Source organism: Eulemur rufifrons, chromosome 20 (assembly GCF_041146395.1).
Source record: "Eulemur rufifrons isolate Redbay chromosome 20, OSU_ERuf_1, whole genome shotgun sequence".
In the NCBI taxonomy this organism is placed as follows: domain Eukaryota; kingdom Metazoa; phylum Chordata; class Mammalia; order Primates; family Lemuridae; genus Eulemur; species Eulemur rufifrons.
This window is the reverse complement of record NC_091002.1, coordinates 35,240,509-35,264,330: the sequence shown is the minus strand read 5'-3', so window position 1 is coordinate 35,264,330 and position 23,822 is coordinate 35,240,509. Positions and strand designations below refer to the sequence as shown.

The 23,822-nt window shown below is 38.9% G+C and overlaps 1 protein-coding gene across 1 annotated transcript in view; it reads right to left on the bottom strand.

Annotated features, from left to right (window-relative positions):
• The window catches only part of SPTLC3 (serine palmitoyltransferase long chain base subunit 3), a 132,035-nt gene extending 117,037 nt beyond the window's left edge, over positions 1-14,998 (bottom strand). The window contains exon 1 of the mRNA XM_069495936.1: positions 14,586-14,998. Within this exon, the coding sequence (XP_069352037.1) occupies positions 14,586-14,702 (117 nt within the window). The 5' untranslated portion in view covers positions 14,703-14,998. The remainder of the gene's footprint in view (positions 1-14,585) is intronic.
• Between the last annotated feature and the right edge of the window lie 8,824 nt (positions 14,999-23,822).

Below are 23,822 nucleotides of genomic sequence, written 5' to 3'. Positions count from 1 at the left end.
TTAAACAGCAATAGCCCCAAACTGAAAACTCCCTTTACAAGCTCTGTATTTTCGCTTAAAGGCAAGATGATGGTATTTTTATTTTTTTTTTTTTTTTTTATTTTTTTTTTTTTTTTAATTTTACAGAATCAAAGAGTCTAACAGTATATCTTGTTAGATACAGTATGTCCTCATAATGTATACATTATTTCTTGTACAATGATATGAAATAATATGGGAAATATTCATGATAAATTATTAAGTGAACAGTGCAAGTTAAAAACAATAGTTTCATATTTTTTTCCCCACCCCCCCTTTCCCGAGTCAGCACCTTCAAGTCTTACCACTCCCCAAACGGTGCGCAATGCACTCATTGTGTAGGCATACCCCCATCCCCTCCCCCACCCCCCACCTCAGTCTGATGTCCAATTGGTGTCGTTTCCAGATTTGTATTTAGGTGATGATCAAGGAAACCAATTTTCTGGTGAGTACATGTGATGCTTGTTTTTCCATTCTTGGGATACTTCACTTAATATAATGGGTTCCAACTCTCTCCAGGAGAACCATAGAGATGTCGTATCTTCATCATTCCTTATAGCTGAGTAATATTCCATGGTATACATATACCACAGTTTACTAATCCAATCATGTATTGATGGGCATTTGGGTTGTTTCCACATCTTTGCTATTGTGAATTGTGCTGCTATAAACATTTGGGTACACGTGCCTTTGTTACAGAATGACCTTTTTTCCTTTGGGTATATGCCCAGTAATGGGATTGCTGGGTCAAATGGCAGGTCTACCTGAATCTGTTTAAGATACCTCCATAATGCTTTCCACAGGGGTTGCACTAGTTTGCAGTCCCACCAGCAGTGTATTAGTGTTCCTGTCTCTCCACACCCACGCCAACATGTGTTGTTTTGGGTTTTTTTGATAAAGGCCATTCTCACTGGGGTTAAGTGATATCTCATTGTGGTTTTGATTTGCATTTCCCTGATGATTAGAGATGTTGAACACTTTTTCATATGTTTGTTAGCCATTTTTATATCTTCTTTTGAAAAATTTCTATTCATGTCCTTTGCCCACTTTTTGATAGGGTTGTTTGATTTTTTCTTGCTGATTTTCCTGAGTTCTAAATAGATTCTTGTTATCAGTCCTTTATCTGATGTGTAGTATGCAAAAATTTTTTCCCATTCTGTAGGTGGTCTGTTTATTCTCTGGACTGTTTCTTTGGCTGTGCAGAAGCTTTTTAATTTAATCATGTCCCATTCATTTATTTTTGTTGCTGCTGTGATTGCCTTGGGGGTCTTCTTCATAAATTCTTTGCCTAGGCCAATGTCTGTAAGAGTCTTTCCTACATTTTCTTCTAGAATTCTGATTGTATCACGCCTAAGGTTTAAGTCTGTTATCCACCGTGATTTGATTTTTGTGAGAGGTGAAAGCTGTGGGTCCTGTTTCAGTCTTCTACAAGTGGCTAACCAATTCTCCCAGCACCATTTGTTGAATAGGGATTCTTGTCCCCAGGGTATATTCTTTCCCGCTTTGTCAAAAATTAGGTGACTATATGAGGATGGTTCTATATTTGGATTTTCTGTTGTGTTCCACTGGTCTGTGTCCCTGCACTTGTGCCAATACCAGGCTGTTTTAAGAACCACGGCCTTGTAGTATTGTTTGAGGTCTGGCAAATTAATACCTCCCATTTTGTTTTTGTTGCTTAAAATTGCTTTTGCTATACGGGGTCTTCTTTGATTCCATACAAAGTGTATAATTATTTTCTCTATGTCTGTAAAGAATGATGTTGGTAATTTAATAGGGATTGCATTGAATCTGTAGATCACTTTGGGTAGTATAGACATTTTAACAATGTTGATTCTTCCGATCCATGAGCATGGTATATTTTTCCATCTATTTGCCAGTTCTGCTATTTCTTTTCTCAGTGTTTCATAGTTTTCCTTATAGAGGTCCTTTACCTCTTTAGTTAGATATATACCTAGATATTTTATTTTCTTTGTTGCTATTTTGAAGGGTATTGAGTCTTTAATTTGGTTTTCCGATTGACTGTTATTGGCATATATAAATGCCTCTGATTTGTGTATATTAATTTTGTAGCCTGAGACTTTGCTGTATTCGTTAATCAATTCCAGGAGTCTCTTGGTTGAATCCTGGGGGTTTTCCAGATATAACATCATATCATCAGCAAAAAGTGAGAGTTTGATCTCTTCCTTCCCTATTTGGACTCCCTTGATTCTGCTCTCTTGCCTGATAGCTCTCGCAAGGACTTCCAATACTGTGTTGAAAAGTAATGGAGACAATGGGCAGCCCTGTCTGGTTCCAGTTCTAAGTGGGAGTGCTTTCAGTTTTTCCCCATTCAGTATGATGTTGGCTGTGGGTTTGTCATATATGGCTTGTATCATTTTTAGGTAGGTTCCAATGATGGTATTTTTAGATTAGAATCTCCATCCTTCTCATTTGCCGGCAAATTAATACACTTCCTTTTCCTTTTCCTCAAACTGCTTGTCCTCGTTCTTTGGTCAGCTGTGGGGCAAGTACTGAACTTTTGGTAACTTTGGGCCCCAAACCTACTTCTATCTGTTGTCAAAGCTGGTGGTCTTCCTACTATCATTCCTCCTTAAGGGGTTTACATTTCCCTGGGAATTCCCAAGGGGTACTAGGGTATGAAAAGCTACCACATAGATATCTTTCTATGAAGTAGAGTTTTTTCTCAAAGTTTTACGAGAGCATATTTAGTTTTATAGTAAAATAAATATGAATGTATAATAGAGTAGAATGCAAAATTCCAATACAATTTTTAAATAAATGTCCAATACACATGGGGCTTGTTGCCTGAATTGCTTTGGGTTATGTGTGGTTTTCTCTCTTTGGTGGATCAGCTTGTGAATCCTTCACCCTTTCTTCTCCAGAACAATGGATTTGCTGTTTTATTTAGTTGAGCTGTAAGTGCAGATATAGCCTAATTAATAAAGATGTTTCAGAGGTGAACTTCATAAGGAAGTAGGGAATACATACTTTCTACATGGAAAATTGTGATTATGGAAATATTCATTTTTCAATGCAAAGTATCTATCAGCTTCTCAAAGGGATATTTGACCTCCAAAAGACTAACAAGCACAAGGCACAGGAAGAACAGCCATGGATAACTCATAGTTAAGAGACAAGCAAGATTTGCATGTAGCTTTTTTCTTGGCAACTTTTGAAGGCCAAGTTAGACCAGATCTAGAGAACAATGATGGTGACCAACCATCATCATTAAATACATCATCTAACAAAAAATTTGTGTGCTACTTCCTATGAGGTGTGAGTGATGGTGTTTGGCCAATAAATATTGCCACGTCTATGACATTTCCATGAGCACTTTGGGACTTAATATTTGAAATTAAGTTTAGTCAAGGAAATCTAGAGTATGTAGTTAGTCATGAAGGAGCTCATAAAATTTCACCCCAAAATATGACTCCTTGGTATAAAGAATATTTTGAATTAAAGGCCCTTGCAGATAAAAAGGCATTGGAAGGGGCTTTCCCTTTGTCTGCATAAATAGGATTGACTGATCAAAAGATCAAAAAGAACAACAGACTTCCCTTCCTCCCCCTGTTATCTCAATATATTGCAGAATGCAACCAGACCTGGCCCAAATCATTTAAAACATAATACCTGTCTCTCAGGTTGATTTACAGGTCAATCTGTTTCCCCCCATCCATTCATTCTCACAAGTATCTATTTATCCTCCCTAGCCCCCTTTATTGCCCCTAAACAGAATTATCTATACTCTCCATTTTCTCCCCTCCCCTCTTAAAGGTGTGTATAAAAACATCTAGATCCCATTAGGATACTGGGTAATCACTCTGTGATTCTCCCCATGCACCCATTAGGATACTGGGTAATCACTCTGTGATTCTCCCCATGCACGTGGTAAATAAACCTTTCTCTTATTAATCTGCCTTAATCGTGAGTTGATCTGTGAACTTTTTGGGGAAAGCACAAGTTTCCCCTCATCCCTATAGTTACAAGAATTTCTCAAACCTGCACATTCCAGGATCAAGTTTTAATATAGCAACTCAGGAGAGTGGAGATGGAAGACTCATCTATTATGTTTTAAAAATACAAAGTAAATCTAAAGTAAGGAAAGCCAAATTCCCCGAGCCATTTTTCCTAAATATTTACGAGAAAAGCACTCTATTTACAACCTCTTAGTCTATTTCCCTCACTCTGTTTGCCTATAGTTTAGAGGTTGCAAATTGGTGGCTGGTAGCGGTTTTTTTTTTTTTTTTTTAATCTACACGATTTGAATTATTAGATGCCAACACTTAAAAATCAGGACATTCTTCCCCACCCCTGATTTAGATTTTCAGCTTTTTTTTTTTTAAAGAAAATCAGAAAATCTGTGAAGATGGGGCCTGTTTTCTCTCGTGGCAACACTGGACTTTGTTCATTTAAACCCATTCTCAACACTTGCCATTGTCCCACTTAAGGTCCCGCAAGCCCCTCTGGGCTATGAAATCTCAACCTCTGCTGCAATCAAACAATCTTCAATGTGACAAAACTTTTGAGGATGGCAGGATTCAGATGGCCCTATGATGGACATAGTAGATTGTAGACAATAATTTTGAATACTTCTCTGAGGTGAAACTTGCCCTTTCTCCTCAAAGTTTGCTGAAAGACCACCTCACAATTAGGAAGGATTAGGAACATAAAGGTTTATTTACCATGCACATGGGGAGAATCACAGAGTGATGACCCAATATTCTAATGAAGTTCAGATATATTTATACCTGTCTTTTTGGAGGGGAGGGGGAATGAGGAGTACCGGTAATTCTGTTCAGGGTTGACAAATGGTATTAGAAAGGACAAGTGGATGGGGGAACAGATTGACTTATAGGTTAACCTGAGAGACAGGTACTGTGTTTAAAATAACTTGGGCCAGGTCTGGTTGCATTCTTGGTCTTCTTTCCTGCAATATATGGAGATAACAGGAGAGGATCTGGGTCAGTCTGGTTTATGCAGATAGAGGGAAAGCCCTTTCCAGTGCTTTTTGATCTCTAAGGGCCTTAAAGCAAAATGCCAATAAGTCATATTTTGGGGTGAAATTTCCTGAGCTCCTTCATGTTCTTTCCAAATATTTAATCTAAATTGCAAATTATGTAGCAAATGTTTTTATTTCTAATATGGTGGCAATAGATCTTTCTTACATGAATTTATAGATTGGTATACTTTTGAATTCTCGTGAAACTCCATTAGTTCAGGCCAACTGAGACAAAGGTAGCTACATTTAGTAAAAAGATCAAAATAAGTATATTTCAAAATCAATGTAGTTGATTTCTTGCACATAATTAAGTTAACCTCAATCTGCTTCTAAGAGTGTTTCCAAAGAGAAATTTTTCTAGGACACTTTAACAAATAGATAAAATTACTTTATAATTGGCAGATATTAAGTATACTTAAAAATGCATGTTGTTTTAATTAATCAAACACCTGAACATACATACTTTCTTGGGCCAGCTCATTATTCTTCATAGACAATGCAATAAATTCCAGGCCTCTTCAGGATGAATAATTACACTCCAGGTTTGGCAATGTTCAAATGGGTGTGTTTTTGTTTTGGTGGTATTTGGGTTCATTGTCTTTGGCTTTTCCTGCCAGACACCCATCCCTGGTTAAGAGTTTAAGCATACAATCCTTATGCCAAACAAAACAAAACAAAACACAAGTTTACAGCTTAGCGAAAGGCATCTTTGCCAAAGATAGAAGGCAAATAAATGGCCCAAACTCTTTTTTCAAAATGTAAATGCAAGCATTGAAAATGGTTTTGAAGAGAGAGTGCAGAATGACTTTTCTAGGCATTTTAAGGAAATATAATATCCACATGATCATTTTTTATTGCTGTTTGATGAACCACTGCCAAACTTCAAACAGCAATCATTTGTTTGCTCAGGGATCTGGAATTTGGGCAGAGCCTAAAAGGGACAGTTTGTCTATGCTTTGTGCAGTATCAGTTGGAGCAGATAGACTCTGGAGCTGGAGGATTCACTTCCAAGACAGCTCACTCACATAGTTTGCAAGTAGGTGCTGCATTTCAGCTAGGAACAGAGTAAGGTATCTGGTTTCTCTCCACTTGTGCTGCTTCTTGAGCTATTTTGGCTTCCTTTAAGAATGGCAGCTGTGTTGCAAGAGTAGGTGCTCTAAAAGGACTGGGTTCAAACTGCAAGGCTTCTTATAATGGGGTCTCAGAAGTTTCAGATGGTTCCTTTTGTCACATTATTGGCCAAGTAAGTCATTAGGTCCAGGCCAGATTTGAGGGGATTAGAATTAGATTCGACCTCTCAATGGGAAATGTCCCAAAGAATTTACAGATACCTTTCATGTGCCACACCATATATCTAAAATACCAGTATTACTAGAAAATATTGTACTAAGTGAAATTTCTATTCAGGGAGGCCATGTAGCCTTGAAGACAGCTTCTGAAAGCCAGATTATCCCTAGAGCTGCAGCTGGGGCTAAGGTTGACTCCACATGACTCGGGGTCACATGGGGTTGATTTTCTTTAACTCAGCATCATTTAACGGGAAGCATGGGTGTGGTGAGCTCACTGATACCGTGTGTCTGTGAATGGACAGTGTTGCATGTTGAAAGCTCTGACATGTGACAGTTTGGTGTCAAATGTGAAGATAAACTCAAATTTTCATTCAAAACAAAAGAGCAATCAAGCAAAACAAATCCAAAATGCTTTTCACTCACAATGCCTTTTAAGGCTAAGTTCAGTTGGCCCCTTCTCTGTGGAGGGAGTTATAAATCTTACTCTTAACAACAGCTTGTATTTAAAGAGGTAGTGTAACGCCTAAGGGATAAGAATTTAAGTTCTAGGTTTGGGCAGACCTGGTTTTGATACTTTTAATCTGGTGACCTTGATTAAGTTACTACAGCTTTCTGTTTCCTTATCTCTAAAATGGGTCTGATAATAATACCTCATAGGAATATTGTGAAAGGATGAATGTAAAGCACTCACAATGCCTGGCACTTTGAAAAAACTCAATATATGTTAGGATTATTATTATTATTATTTTCTTGATTATCTCCCAATTTTTTTTCCTATAGGCTAACATGTTTTAGGAAAGGTAGCATCATGTTCTTGAATATTTGCAGTCACAATGAAAGCATAAACCCTCTTTTTTCCTTAAATGTTTTTGATACCTTAAACAATGGGTATTATGTTCAGTTGTTAAGAGTCTCTAGACCTATTTTAATGGAAAGTAGATAATGCCATGGGATCTTGGAGAGTTGTTGGTGTAAAAGGAAGTTGGCTTAAGGTGGATGGCCTAGAGTTTGTGACCTATTAATAATTTTCTTCTAGCTGTTTGACCTTGGGGAAGTTACTTGTGTTCTCAGAGCCTCAGTTTCCTCATCTTTACAAACATGGCTAATAGTATCCATTTGGCAATATTGTTATGAGAATTAAATGAGGCAAATTATATAAAAGAGACCTGGCATGTAGCAGCTACCGACAATGGTATTTATTAGCATTACCACTATTATTGAATGGACCAGAATATTTAGATTATTCAGTTCAATTCAACTTGATTTTGTACTTTATGGACACAAACTGAAAGAATGGACTTTTCTTTCCCTTCTTTTGGAAACTGATCCTAGCATATTCCTTTCCTTCCCTTTCCTAACTTCTCTTCCCTTTTTTCTCTTTCCTTTCCTTACCTTCTGTATTTTCATTTGTACTTCCTTCATTTCTTTTGCCCATTATTTTTTCTTCGGTTTTTGGATTTTTCCTGTATTGGTTTCTAAAAGTTCTTTATATAGTAAGAAATTTGCATCTTATGATATGAATTGTAAACATTTTCCTGGTCTGTAATTTGCCTGTTGATCATTTCATGGTGTTATTTTTGTTCTGTTTTAGCCATTCAGAAAGAAATGTTTGATTTTTATGTAGTCAAATTCTTGATCTCTCCTTCTGTGGTTCCTGGGTATTGTATCATAGTTATGAAAAATTTTCTATGTAAATATTATTTAAAAATCTATACTTTTAATACTTTTATGGATTAATTTTAATAATTACACATAACATTTATCTGTACCTTCATGTGTTAATATAAAACCATTCTAATTCTTTTGTTGTGTAACATGATTTACTAGTTGGTAGTACTAGTCTCCCCTCATTATTATTTTTCACAATTCTTTCATTTATTCTTGCTTATTAATTTTACATAGAAACTTTATAGTCATTTGCATGACTAAAAAATATGTTGTTTTACTTACTGGGCTCACATTAACTTAGGCAGAATTAACATTTTTTTCATCTTGAGTCTTTCTATCCATGAGTATTATACGTCCTTTCACTTATTCCAGTTTTCTTTCATGTACCTCAGTATCATTGTAGTACTCTCTTCAAATTGATTTTTACTTCGGTTAAATCTATTTCCAGGTCCTTAATGTTTCTGGTGCTACTGTAAAGGGGTTTTTATTTCAATTACATTTGGCAATTGATTTTTATTCATTTTCCTCTATGGTGTCTTTTTCCATAGAAAGTTTTAGATTTTTTATATAGTTAAAATTCACTAAATATTTCGTGGTTTCTGCTTTTTCATCTTGCTTGAATGCAAAGGGAGCAAATTATGGCAATAATATTCAGCCTTGATATATCCCTTTTCTCCTTTGCCAAGCACAGTGGGTAAGCTTTGTTTATGTTGCTTAATAGCATAATCTTCTATGATGATTATCCCAGCAAATCAGGGCTAATCCATAAACCATGCTCTAAAAGTCACCAGAAATAAAACTCATGTAGTCTGAGAAAACCACATCTGGTCATGTCAATTCTCTTCTCAAACTTCCATCACTCACAAATATATTTGGCTATAGCAGACACTCTTGGTGGTGCATCCTGACTCTCTTTCATCCTGACAAATTTTTACTGCAAGCACCTGTAGCTCAGATGGGGGCTTTCTCTCAAGAGTGTGCTCAGCCCCACTTGTGGAAAGACTACAAGTGCTGTGTGATTAATGTCCCTGAGAGTGTCCCTCAACCGAAGATGGACAGGATTTGGTTATATACATCCAAGTTTTTTCTTGTGCCTTAGTTGGGACAACTTTGAGACATGTTCTACACCATCGTCCAGATGTCCCCAACAAGTCTGAGCCCCAGTTGTTGACGGTGGTAACCTATTCATGGTTAACAGGTGGTAAGCCTGTTTGTCAACTTCTTTCCCTTCTGTGCCTCAATTTGTCATTTTTCCACTGTGCTTCCTGGAGATTTCTTGCACTCATCTCCTCATTTCTGGGTCTGTTTCTTGGGGAATATAAGCTAAGACAAGGGCATTTTACAGTCTTTTCCCACCTGCGTCTCTCCATTAAACATCTTAAACTTAGTACCATTAACTCATCTTTCACTGCCCAAACATGTAATGCTCTGATATTTTGTATCTTTTTAATAGTCTTTCCCTCTGCTAGAAGGCCTTTCCATGATTGTATGCCTGGCTACTCTGCTTTTAAGACTTGGGTCAAACGTCATTCTCTCTGGAGTGACTTCTTTGCCTTCCCAGTGTAGGTCAAATGCCCGTTTCTCTGTGTTCCCATGCAAGGCCTATAGATGTCTACTGTGATGGACCATTTCCAAAGATGGTAGCAGTAGTCCCTCCAATCCCTCATGACCTTTTGCAATGTGACTTTGCAGCTCCTCTCATTAAGAAGCAGAGTCTGTTTCTACTCCTCTTGCATCTGGGCTGGACTGTGACTGGCTTTGACTACAGAAGGTAGCAGAAGTGTGCCTAGAACGTAAGAGGCCTTGCTGTTTCCATTTTCCCTCTCTTAAAAGACAGCTATCCTGTAAAGAAGCTGGGGCTACTCTGCAGAGAAATGAGAGCCCACATGCAGAGGGTGGCCTTGCAAAGAAGACATGAAGTGCCCTGGGCAACAGCCAGCACCAAGATCCAAGACAGGTGAGCACGGCCATCTTGGATCCTCAGGGAAACACTATGTGGAGCAGAGAAGAGCCATCCCCACCACACCCTGCCTGAATTCCTGGCTCACAGCAATCACGAACAATGCAGTAGTTTCTTTTAAGCCATTGAGTTTTGGGCAACATTTATTAAAGTACTTACCATTAAATACTATAATTACTTGTTTACTTGTCTGTCTTTACCATTTAGACTGAGAACTATTTATAAATGGAGAGAGAATATTTTCATGTTTATGACTGCAGCACCTGACACACAGGAATGCTTTACAATGATGAGCCTGTAAAAAACAGGGACTCCTCAGGGAGATCACAGAGAAGCCTTCTCATATTAGGAATTGTTTTAGGGAAACAGGAGCCAAGAAATAAAAGGTGTTAGAGGATGGTTGAGGAAGACAAGAATAGGAAATTCAGAGCAATTGAAAGGGATCTCCAAACCTCTTTTAGTTTATGAATTCTCCCAATAATTGGTAAGAAAATTGATCTCTATTTTAATCAGTTGCACAGCCTAAGTGAGCCCCACAAACCCTGGTATTTACAATGGCCTGTTAGGCAGCTACCACTCTGTGCAATTAAACTATCAATCATGGGTCTCACTCTGTAGAAGAAATTTATACCGTAACAGAGGAGTAGTTGTATCAGGACATTGCTGACTTCAAGAGGATATGGAAAGGTGGGGAGGACAGACGTTCAGCTTAAATGGTTCTAGAACTAGAAAGGATTGCCATAATCATCTGGTTTAGTTCTTTCTCTTCATCCAGCATCTACTGAGCACCACCTTGGCCACAGCACTCTCTCTTCCTCTCCCTCTCCATGATGGAGCCTTACTGAATTGAGAGAAGTTTCTTGAAAGTCCTATAATCTGTTGTGCCTCACTATTTTTGCATTTTTTGTTGCTCCTTCCTGCAATGCTTGATGACATTTCTTATGCTTTTTATCTAGCAACTCCTACATTTATCTCTAGTGCTGCCTTCACTTTGTTGCATCATTCAGTCCTCAGAAATAAGCTCCCATGTTCTCTGCCATTTCCAGTGTCTCAAGACTCAATTTGAGTTTTCCCTGCTCTGTGAGGCTGTCAATGACCACCTCAATCTGTGGTTTCCTAGAAATTGGTGGAAAAGGAAATGGCTTTGGAGCAACATGGATTTGCATTCAAATAGTGGCCATGCTGATTATCATTCTGCACAAGTTCCTTAATGATTGATGTTTCCTCATCTGTATAATGGGCATGATGCTACCACTTTATGGGGCTGTTGTGAAGACACAGGAGACATTTACATAAAGTGTTTAGCCAGTCCTGGTACACAGCAGAACAATGATATATGTTATTTTTTCCTTCTCTCTAATTTCTAGTACATAATATCTATAACACTCATTTGTCCTCAAATCGTATCTGTTTTTGACAGTTCTTGTTCTTGCACTAGCATTTAACTTTAATGTTATTGTTTTAATTTTGACACAAGCTTTCTTTTAATAGCTGAATCATCAACTTTTTATTTATCTTTACATGTCCCAAGAATAACAAATTCTTAATAAATATTGGTGAAAGAGTGAAGGAATGATAGGAAAAAAAAGAAAAAAAACCCTCTTAGGGCTCACTACCTTCTACCTGGTAATGTTACATAACTAAGGCCAAGAACTCAATAAACTTTAATTAGAGTAGCTCTAATTCCAGAACATTTTTTGTTTTCCAGCAAAAGGATTAGGGAAAACCTTACAAATGTTCCTTCATCCTGTAGTTTCAGTTTAATAGAATAGAATGCAGATCCCATTCTCTTAACAAAACTATAAGCAATGAAGAGAGAAGGTCTGCCCTCTAGGTTCAGGTTTTTCTAATAAAAATTTGTGGCCAGGTAAAAAATAATCACTGGGAATTAAAAAGCAATTATGTGGATAATCATTACAAACTAATTGTATGGAATTAAGCCATAGAAAGTTCCTATTCAATAGGAAAATTACCAATTCCACAGACAATTATAAGAACTATCAAACTTATGGATTAAGATATTAAGGGCTCTGTAATGTGGATATGCTCATGAGGAGGGAGAATGAATCCTCTAGTACAAGAGTGTTCTGTTAGAAGTAAAAGGTAGGATGACACATTAGAAGTAAACAGAGAAATGGGCTTAATCTGTGATGAAAACCAGTTTCAGTACATCCTCAGGGCATGTGGGGTTTAAAGGAGGGGAAAAAAAAAAAAAAAAAAACACAAACAGGCGATATGGTCAAGCTCCAAAAACCTCCAGAAAGGAACTCTAGAAGGTTTCTAGAAAGTCCTGGCCCCTTGCCAGAATTGAGATGGGGAAAGCAAACCTGCATGTCAGCGCCAGACAGAGTATTGACGCCAGCCTTCCCTGCAAGGAAAGGGAAGGAGGATTCCCCAGCAACTGCCTAGCAGTGATTTTCACATTGTTTGTTAGGCCGGGGAAACCTTTGTCAACAGAATCTTAGGGGGCACCCCAACATTTAAAGAAATAACTGTGTTGCTGTGTGGTTGCAAGTAAGCAGGAAGAGAAAGAGTGAGGGGACCTTTGGAGGAGCTGGTAGGATTTCAGAGGCAGCACCATAGGACCTTAGGCCAGGCAGAAGGTGTTTGGAAGACCACCAGCCTAGGGTATCTGTAAGCCTTGACAGATTGCTTTTATCAACAGGCAAAGTTTTTTTATTTTATTTTATTTTGTCAAGACTTTGTTTGTTAAAGGGCCCAATATAAAATGGAGTAAAACTAGTGGCTGAGTGTTTTTAGCATGAGAATAAAGACAACTTCATCACAACATGGAGGGGAAAAATAAGCCCTTGTCTGCCCTATTCCACTATGATCTCAGCAGGGTTTATTCTTTTTGGAAAGTATTTTTAAAGCCATAATTGATGCTCTCAGTGGAAGCCAATTTCAACTTAGTAACACCTAAATATGTCCAAGCCAATAGGCTCTGGATGGCCCTTCAGAAAGAGCTGTCAGAAAAAGCAACAGCAGTCTTGATATTTTCAGCTGCTTTTAGGGAAGTCTCAATGTCCAAGGATGTTAACAGTCTTGTCGGTGCCCTTAGTAAAGAACCTTTATAATCTTGGGGTCTATCCTTACTTGGGAGTGATTGTATCTATGTTTCTAACCTCAAACACTAGAATGTGAACATAAAACCAGGATCAAATAAAGAAAGGAAAGAAAAGTTATGATGGCATCTCTGCCCAAATGAGAGCCCTCAGGGACAGAATGATCCCAAGGGTGAGGAAGCGAGTAGGCAGTGAGTTACAGGCATTTCGGGGGCAAGGAACATCTTGGGCAGTGGTCTGAATTGACATTTAGTGATGATGAATAAGTGGCGGACATTATTGCAATTTCCCTCATGCAAATGACAGGAGTTGAACACTTTCTCTTCACATTGTTCCAGGTTTCAGGTCATTAGCTGGGAGAAACCAGGCCCAAGGTTTCTGGTTGATGCTTCCGAGGCTACAACAATGCTTTTTGCTAAGAGAGGAATACAATTTGGGGGCTATCGCCTTTTTACACACAACCCAGGCTCCAGAGCACCTCCAGCCTCTCCCTATTGGGCCCATTCATTGAAGTGACTGTGTGTGGGACTCGCCTTGGCCAGCCCCACCTGTCCTGTGATGTGAGAACAACTTGCCTTTTCCCTGGGCAGGTGCCGGCTCTCCAGGATGATCAAATGATGGAGGATTGCATGGGCTTCCCTGGGTGGCTTGCCATTTCCCAACAAGGAGGCTACTTGTTTGACTGCTCAAGTTTGCTCACGAGGCAGGTGAGCTTACCCTGCTGCTCAGAGCAGAGCAACAGGGCATCCTGTGGGAAGTGGGGAACTGCCTTCATAGGAGGGCCTCCCAGACCCAGGCTCCCTCTTGGAATAAGCTGACAACATTTCTTGAGTTCCTCCTCCTCCTCCTCCTCAGCACATCCCTCAAACATTCTGACACAGCAGGAGCAAAAAAAAAAAAAAAAAAAAAAAGAAGTGTCAAGTGGGAAAACACTTAAAAGTCTGTTTAAAAGATGTTTTGGTTTCTCTGTGCAGTGTGTCACAATAAGCCATGTTTTCTGAAGAGTTTTGGAAAGGAATGTCTGTGATGTCAAATTCCAAAGGACTCTGGCCTCAAGTCAAATTGTGACCTATGACAATGCTCCACTGAACACCAGAAACAACTCGCCTTTTGAGAGGCGTTTCTCGTGTCCCTGGGAAGAATGCCATCTCCACCACTCCACCACATAATCTCAGCGAAATGCACTTTGACTTCCTCTTTTCCCTCTGAAGCATTAGTTCTCCTGATGGACTGAAATTTAGCTGAAGATTTGGAGCCTTCACAATCCTCCCCCCTCCCCCCCCAATGCTCGAGAGAAAACAAAAGTCTCGTAGGTATGTTTGTCTTTCAGGGGGTCTAATGCTGTGTGCATCTGTGTGTGTTCTCTCTTGTATAGAGAAAAAATTTTCTCCTTAATCCACATCTAAACTTTTTGGTAGCCAAGCATTTGATATGCGCTGAAGTGAAGGATCAAAACACATAAAAACACCCCTAAGAGGAACATTAAGTTAGGACAGCCTCAAACAGCTTAACAAGGAAATATTGAAACATTCTGGCCATTCAGAGCAGGGCGGGGGGGGGGGGGGGGGCGGGGAGGTGCCTCTTACCTGGGCTTCTTTCACTATTCCATTCCTGGTGCAGTCTCCGCTTCCAGAGCCATTGCTCTGCTTCTGGTTTTTGTGAAGGTTCCCGTTGCAGACTGTACCACCTCCAGGATTAGCCATTGGCGTGCGGTGATCGAAACCCGGCAGGTTTTCCTTCAGAGGTCTCCGCAAGCTTCAGTTTCCAGGAGTATGAGGGGATGGGATGAAACACTTTGGGGCCGAGCCCTTGAAGGAATCTTACCAATCAGGCTTTTCCAGAAGAAGAGCAGCGGCCTATCTATTTGCCAGATCTTTGAAACCAAAAACAAACTGTTAACCTTTATAGTCCTCAACTCCACTCAGCATGTGAATTCCATGGCAACAAACCTGCTTCTAACACTGCGAAGGAGATCGCTCATGCTGGCTCCTGCGGAGGACTCAGGAAACTGGGGAATGAACCACCCAGTGGCAAAGTGTTGAGGAGGCGGGCTGGGAGGTGGAGAATCTTTTAAAGACACACACACACACACACACACACACACACACACACACACACAGTTCTCTAAGTACAGCCAGTTCTGATTGACCTCTTCCCTTGCTCCCTCTCTCCTGCACATAATTACGGTTTTTGATTGTAAACCAAGCTCAGAAGGCCAGATTTCATTTTGCTGTAAAATAACATCCAGGGGCCAGAGGAGTTGGGGAAAGGGAAGTTATTTTTTAATGGGTACAGAGTTTCAACTGGGGCAGATGAAAAAGTTACTGTGATGGATCATTGCACAGCAGTGTGAGTGTACTTAATACTACTGCACTGGGTAGTTGAAAATGATTCCATGATTTAAAAATGGTTAAAGAAAATAACAAACAAACCACATTCAAAACCCAACTAAAGTTATGATCTGTGATACAACGAGGGGTACTAACCCATCCAGAATTCTAGTAAGACAGCAGATTTGGTTTCTCATCGTGACTGCATTATCTTTATCAAGTGACTTTGGGGGAGCCATTTACCCTCTTTATGCCTCAGTTTTTCCACCTATAAAGTGAGACAAATCATTTTGTTGGACTAATGTTTCCTGGTGTAGTAGGAAAGTCATGCTGTGGCTTGGGTTTGTTACTGACGCATGTGTTGTTACGCAGAGGGTGATGGCAGGATCCCAGTTCTGAACCACCGTGGCTGGGTTACTCATTAACTCTTATTCTCTCAATGCACCAATCAGAGGTCTGTTTCTTCCTATTATCATCAAATGGCACTGTGGTGACATGGTTTATTGGAGAGTGTCAATCATTTGCAGTATCTTGAGTCTTCCCAAGCCTACCCTCCCGTTTTTCCTGAATCAAGACTTCTTTAACATCAGGCACACAGAAAAGAAGCCCATTTATTGGAGCAATAGACAAAAACAAACAAACAAACAAACAAACAAGAGCAAAAAGTCAGAAATGATCTCTATTTTCCAGAGCCTCATTTCTTGGTTCTCAGCTTCCTCAGGCAGGGTTTGGTTGCACTCCAGAATGATGTGGCTTTCAGAGGACAAGATAATGCTTCTCATAACCATAATTTGCATATGTGAGGGTCCCCATTTTTTCCATCCCAGGGAGCGCTGGAGGAATAAGACAAGGTCCTGGGGCTAAGTGAAGAGATGGCCTTAATACCAAGTGTGTCCAGCCCAATTTGTGTCTCAAGCTCAGAATTTTTATTGTATTTCTCCTAACCGTTGTCAGTTGTCATCAAAGCAGAACTATTTAAAAGCTTTTCACTGGTCTTTCTCGTCCATGGCTATTACATTGGGAGTTGGGAGGTAAACCTGTGTAGATTTATTTCCTTCTAAGACTTATGGAATGGAGAGAGGAAGAGGCAGGAGAGAGCAAGGATTACTATTGGCCTGAATGCCACATGTTGCTTAGAAAGACAAGTTGAAGACACCATGTTATTTTGTTTAAGCTCTATTGCCCCCATACAAAGCCATTTTGGGAATAAGGATTTTGAGATAAAACTAAGTAAATTCTGAACATTAGATATTTTGTCTCTTTCTCCTTTTCTTTTCTTCTTCCTTCTTCTTCCATTTCCTCTTTTCACATTTCTCCTTTTCTCTTTCCTCTCATCTTTACTCCTTATCCTCTTTTTCTTCTTGTGTATTTTCTTTTTAAAAGGGAGCAAAAGCCATGCCTAGAGAAAGCATCTCAAAACACAGTTGAACTCTGCTTCACTTCTTTTTTTTCTCCCTAATCCCCATCGCTGAGGTTAAATAATCACACATAGACCTTCAGGAAATATCTACTGCGTGCTCTCACTCTTGAAGCTTTTCTACTTTATTTGCCATATTGGGATATGTGCATTGTTATTGTGTGCTCAAAATCATCATAATGCACCAAAATCATCATAATGCACCAACCATCTGGCATAGGCACTGCTGGTGTGTATAGTCAGCAATGGCTCATTGCTTCATATCTCCAGTAAAAATAAGTGTGGAGTTCTGTTTGAGTGAGTGGTAGCTTTAGGTTTAAGGATTGTATCAACACTACAACACAGGCTAAATATTGAGCAAAATTTGGTGTCTCTGAATAACTAAATACATTTCAGATTAACTGGTAAACTCAACAAATGTTTGAATAACTACTATGTGTTAGTTTAGTTTCTAAAGCTTTGATTATAAGAATGAACAAAATATAGTCTCCACCCGCATAGAACTAAGAGCAGAACCTGCATATCTTCTGCTCAAGATACCTCATTATTGAAGGTAAAAATACATCTGTCCACTAATTCATTAAAGGAAAAGATAAAATTACTTAGCAATGGCCCTGGGTGTTCTCTGAAGTGATGTTTTTCCCCACATTCCAGCTCATTTCTCAGCTCCTCTTTTGATGGAGCAGACACAAAGGGAGATAGCAGGGTAGGAATAGGCAAGACAGGGATGTTCAGGGGCTTGAGGATATGTTCTGAAAAAGCTCTTGGAACACTTGGAGATAGAAAGTTGTCAGGAAAGGGAAGATATGAGCAAAACAAATGGTCAGAATTGTACAGTGTGTAGAAATTCATTCTCAGTGTCCCAATTTTTACCTATGTTATGGAGGGTGATGCTGATGTCAAAACTAAAGTTACAACAGGTTAAGTGACTTTTCCAAAGCCACAAGAATCATATGTGGCAGAAGTAGGTCAGGAACTCAAGAATTCTCTGGGTCTAGCATGAGTCCCCTTTCATTAACACTGTAACACCTCTCCTTCAGCTGTTGACTTGAGAACCATCAACCACCAAGAAAAGAAATAATAGGAACTGCTATGCTTTGTGAGATTTCATTGAATTGACCAAGTAATCAATATAAATATTTTATTTTGCATTTCTGATCTATTAAAATTGTGCAATCTGTTAAATAGGTACAAAAAAACCTCATGACATCTCAATATCTACTGACAGGTCTACATGGAAGTACTTACATTTCCTGAAGAATTCAGTCTGGAAAAATTCTCCTAGTAGAGACAATTCAGCTCCAAAGATTTTTCTCATCAGTAGGTTATAAACACAATGACACAATGACACAAAGAAGGCTAGCTACATGCGACCAACTATTAAATCTGAGTTGACCAAGAAGTCGTTGAAATTGTCTGAGAAAACCCAGAAAATGACCGTGTCAATTGTGTGATATCATGTAGAAATTATCACTTTAATCAAGATCAAGTTAATTTTAGTTTTCATACCTTTGGGTTTTGTGCACTATTGTGATTGGAAAAGTCATGTATAGTACATATTTGACATCACTTACCTTTACCCTGAAATAGATGGTACCCACTGTAGCGGACTAAGTACATTCGTACCCTCTTGGCTTAGCTGGAAGGTCCCTGAGTTCCCTGATGTGTTAGCTGCTTTCTGTATCTAGCTATGTTTTAGCGGGTTCTCTGAGCATGCAGTGTCCTATGTGCAGTGTGGGCCAGGTGTGCCGGGGAGTTTACATCCCCGAGAGCATCCCTCAATGGAAGCTGTTGGATAAACAACCCCCCCCACCCATGTCTTTTCTTATTTATGGTACAATTCTGAGGTCTAATCTCTCAAGAGTTCCCAATGGAATTGTGGCCCTCAGCAGCAACCTCTTATGAAGACACCTATTATTAGCTTTTCTCTCTTTCTCATTTTACGTATCCACTCTTCCTAAAAACACTTCATAATAAACTACTTGCACCCAAATCCTTGTCTTAGAGTCTGTTTGCAGGAACCTAAACTAGGACAACCAAGTCCCCATTAGTCCATCAGACTGTTAATCAGAGATCCAGTTGGATCTTTTGAATGATCAGAAGATTAAGAGATACATCACGTAGAAAAACTCAACATATTCATTGAGTAAAACCTCAACAAATTCCAGAGAGAGTCAGGAAATATGTACTCTTGTGTCCTCCATAGGAAATATTTTTGGGATATATATAAGAAGAGGGTGTCTACAGTCATAGTTGGAGAAGGAAAGTTACTAACTTTGAGTTATAATATCATAAAAGCACTACATATTTTGAATGAGGAACAGGCTCTAAAAAGACTTTTAGAATGTGCTTTATCTGCAGAAAAAATAAAACTGGCTTATAATTCTCCTTAATACTTTGATAGAATCCTTTTATGTTTCTAGCTAGCAAGAAATGATAAATGAAAATGAAATGCTCAGCACTTTGATTCATCTCCTATTGCTACTGTAACAAATTATCATGGACTTAGTTGCTAAAACAACACAAATTTATCATTGTAGATTCTGTAGTTCAGGAATCTGACATGGATCTCATTAAGCTAAAATCAAGGTGTCAGCAGGCCTGTGTTCTTTTCTGGGGTCTCTAGAAAAGAATCTCTTTGCTTGGCTTTTCCAGCTTCTAGAGGCCACCCAAATTCCTTAGTTAATGCCCTCTTCCTCCATTGTCAAAGCTAACAATGCTATATCTCTGTGATATTTCCTTAGTCATACATCTCTGCCTGACTATATCCAGGAATTGTTCTCTGCTTTTATGAAATTATATGATAGATTGTGACCATCTGGATAATCCAGAATAATCTCAGAATAACCTCAATTACAGTGTAAATTCCCTTTAAAATTTTAATTAATGAATCAATTTAAATTGAAAAATAAAAGTTGTATATATTTATGGTGTTCAACGTGATGAGTTTTGATATACTGTACATGGTGGGATGTCAAGCTAATTAACATATGCATCACCTCACCATAGTTTTCTTTTCTTTTCTTTTTTTTTTTTTTTTTGGTGTCAAGAACATTTAAAAACCTCTCTTTTAGTAATTTTCAAGTATATGATACATTGTTATTAAGTGTAGTCACCATGTGGTACAATAGTAGCGCAGCCTTAGAGAGTCTGCCCGTTGTGCCCCGAGCTCTTGCTGCTGATGCCACACAAAAAATATGTGACAAGAATGAACCCAAGAATAATCAGACTTCAGAGTAGCCTCTTTCCTACTTCTCATTGCTCTTGTCACATTCCTGTACGAGTCATGTACAGTTAGGTATTTATGCCATGGTTAAAACGCATTCTCCTCCACGCCCAGGCACACACAGTTCCTGATGCTTCATACTTAGTTTCACCACAGGAAATGTACCAAACACAGGAAATGTATCAAATAAAGAAGATGGGGGGAAAAGCCAGTTGGCTTGTACAAAGATAGCAGCTTGGATGTTCTTTGTCTAATGAAACATCCTGAATTTTCATTTCAGTAATATATGTCAGTCATTCACGGAGGCTGGGTGGTGTGGATAATTGGCTTTGCTAGGATTAGGCAAATTAACCTGAATCTTGTTTATTTCCACCTATAAAAGAGAAGGCATATGGTACAAAATTTTAGCATCTCTCTTTTGTCTTCAATCAGGAATATTGTTACTAATGATGAAATGACATTCATGGAGCTAGGAGGAAAGGTTCAATGACAAGAAGCTACAAGTCTGACTGATGTAAGTTCTTCCATTTAGAAGGCTCAACAGAAGGGACTGTGGCCCCAATATCCCTGATACTTCTAGTACTTCTACCCAAGAAACCAGAAAGTGGCCTGGGCATTGGCAGGGACCACACTACTCAATTAAAGTTCAATGTCCACACTGCTGTGACCCAAGTGCTGCCATTCTTAGATCATAGCTTCCAAGGCCACTGTGGTCATCACCCTTTCCTTTACCAAAGGAGAGATGGCCTGTGGGATGGTTATGAGACAGGTCAGGAAGTGGAACATTTTGCTTCATACCAATCCCATTGGCTGCAACTCAGTCATGTGGCCACATTTACCATAAGGGAGGCTGGGAAATGTGGTCTAGCCCTGAGTCTGGGAAAGAAGAGAATGTGGGTTTTGGTGGCCATTAGCAGTCTTAGCTATAGATGGCTCATAGCTTGACTCAGGGTAACCTTTTCTTGTTCATGGGATTATAGTAGCAGCCATAGTAAGGTAGCAATGTAAGTAAAAATTAGAGGCTCTAAAAAAAATATTCATAAAGTGCTTTTAGTCCTGTTTCTTAAAATTTGTTTCCACACATCTTGAATGCATAGACTCTGTGGTAGACATTTATGCAGTTTGTCTCTCAATGTACTTGGCAATCTATCTGGACTCCTAAAAGTGACTGGATCTTTTTATACTCCTGTTGGTCATGCCCTGGTTTCAAAAGTCCAAGTGGTCCCCAGACACTTGAAGGGTGAACCCATCCTAGGGTGGCCTGACCCTAGAGTTAAATCTTGAGGTGATTCTGGGGTCTCGGGAAGAATAAATTTTCTAAGATTCCAAGGGCATGTGACTAAGCTCTTCCGATATTGACAATAAGAGAGGTTCAGCAGTGCGGATCCTAAGAGGTGACAGGCATTGGGTCTGCTGGGGGTGCTGAATCTCTCTAGCCACAGCAATCTTAAATGTAACACGTGTAAATCAGCCCACAACTTGTATGCAAAAAATATAATTTTGCCTTCAAACTTAATTTTAATTTTGAAGACCCCCCCCCCACCCACATTTCACCAGGTGGTTGAGATAATCTCTGTTCATTGGTCTAGTTACAGGGAGGGTCATGAAATCAGGCTGCTCTGGGAACAGCAGGCTTGAAGAATGACAATGTCTATGGTTATTGAGATTTGCTGCTAAGCATCTTCTCATTGTTTCCTCTTTCCCCTTTCAGCTCTAGTAGCTTTCTCTCTGCTTTTCCTCTTCCACGTGGGAAGGCAAGGGATCATTCTGCCCCCTCCCTCTCGGGCTAGGAATAAGAGATCCCTATATGTCTGCCTATGGCCCATTCGCCTAAACTCCTTCTCAGCTGTTTCCTATTTCCAGGGACCTCCCTCCTCTTAGTGGCACACAAATGCATAGGGGCAAGATCTGGAAAATATTTATGAAGGGATAGTGGTTGCTTTTTATATCTATTCTGTTATAAAAGTGTTAGTGTAATAAAAATCTGATGGGAAAAATAAGGATATGCAAACTTTCATATTTAAAACAAAGAATCTTTAACAATAATCTATTGCACATTTTAAAATGGCCAGAAAAGAATAATGCAAATGTTCTTAGCATAAAGAAAATGTAAGTATTTAAGATGATTGATATCCCAATTATCCTAATTCGATCTTTACACATTATGCAAATATATCAAAATATCACATGTACCCTGGAAATAGGTACATCTATTATGTATCTGTGAAAATAAAATAACAAAGTAAATAATATTTTATAATACTATAGCAGGGACTTTTAGATTACAAAGCAATGAGGATTGCAAAGCCTTTTTTTAAAATCTAAAAGTCAACCAACAACTATGAGAATGACAAAAATGTTAAGTACAGCAACATCCAATATTGGCAATGACTCAAGGAAAAAGGTACATTCCTTCATTGAAGGTGAGTGAATAAACTGCTGCAGCATTTGGAAAACAAACAAAAAATAACTGGTAAAATAAAAATGCATGTGCCGTTTGACCCAACAAGCTTGTTTTGGGGAATCTATCCCATGTTAGTAACAGCACCAGGACTCAAAGGTATTTGTATCAAATTCACCAAGTTGTCATAGCATTGTTTGTAGTAGAAAACCTAAACAGCCACAAAAAAGCAAACAAACAAACAAAAAATACCTGGACATAGCCCGAATGTCTATCATCTGTGCAGCAATTAGACAAACTGTGGTACAACCATAGAATGAAACATTTTTCAGGTATGATAAGAAACGACTTCAGAGCTCCAAGACTGACTTGGAGGAATGTTCATGAATGATTGCTAAGTGAGAAGAAAAAGTTAAAGGGTAATGTGAATAATACAAACTCATTCTGTAAAAATATTACAAAACATCACACATATTTGCAGAGTTGTGGAGAAATATGTGAAATGATTCTCTGGTTACCTAGGAAACAAGGGGAATAAATATTAACTTTTTCTTGGTATACCTTTGCATCAGTGAGTTTGAGTAGGTGTGTAATTTCTGAAAAGAAATTTAATTTTAAAAAGTTATAACTTCTGGCCGGGCGCAGTGGCTCACGCCTGTAATCCTAGCACTCTGGGAGGCCGAGGCGGGTGGATCGCTCGAGGTCAGGAGTTCGAGACCAGCCTGAGCAAGAGTGAGACCCCGTCTCTACTAAAAATAGAAAGAAATTATATGGACAACTAAAATATATATATACAAAAAATTAGCCGGGCATGGTGGCGCATGCCTGTAGTCCCAGCTACTCGGGAGGCTGAGGCAGTAGGATTGCTTAAGCCCAGGAGTTTGAGGTTGCTGTGAGCTAGACTGACGCCACGGCACTCACTCTAGCCTGGGCAACAGAGTGAGACTCTGTCTCAAAAAAAAAAAAAAAAAAAAGTTATAAATTCTAAGAAGTCAATGATTTTCCTAAAGCAGTTATAATTGAATACTGAACAAAAAATTCTCTGACATAACTGCTAAGTATAGAATTAGTGCTAATGAGGCTATTTCATCTAATACCAAATGGCATGCATATAAGAGTCTACACGTGATTCCACTTTTCTAGTTTCATGAAGAATCTAAACACTTTTGAAATAAATGTAAAACAAATTAAGAATATTTATTGTTATAGAATGCTCATTTTTTGGTACATATGAGGACTATTTTTGTTCGATTTTTTTTAAAAAAGCAGAATTATATGGCACCCTTAATTTTTTTGTTAAATATAGTATTTTCCTAAATGTAAGAACCTTCTCTTGATTTCTGACATTTACAAATGCCTGAGCCTCACTTTCAGTTAGTAAAATGCTCCCACCCCTTCCTCTGTTTACTTCCCATGGGGTGGGGCAGAAACTTGAACCAGTACCCAAGA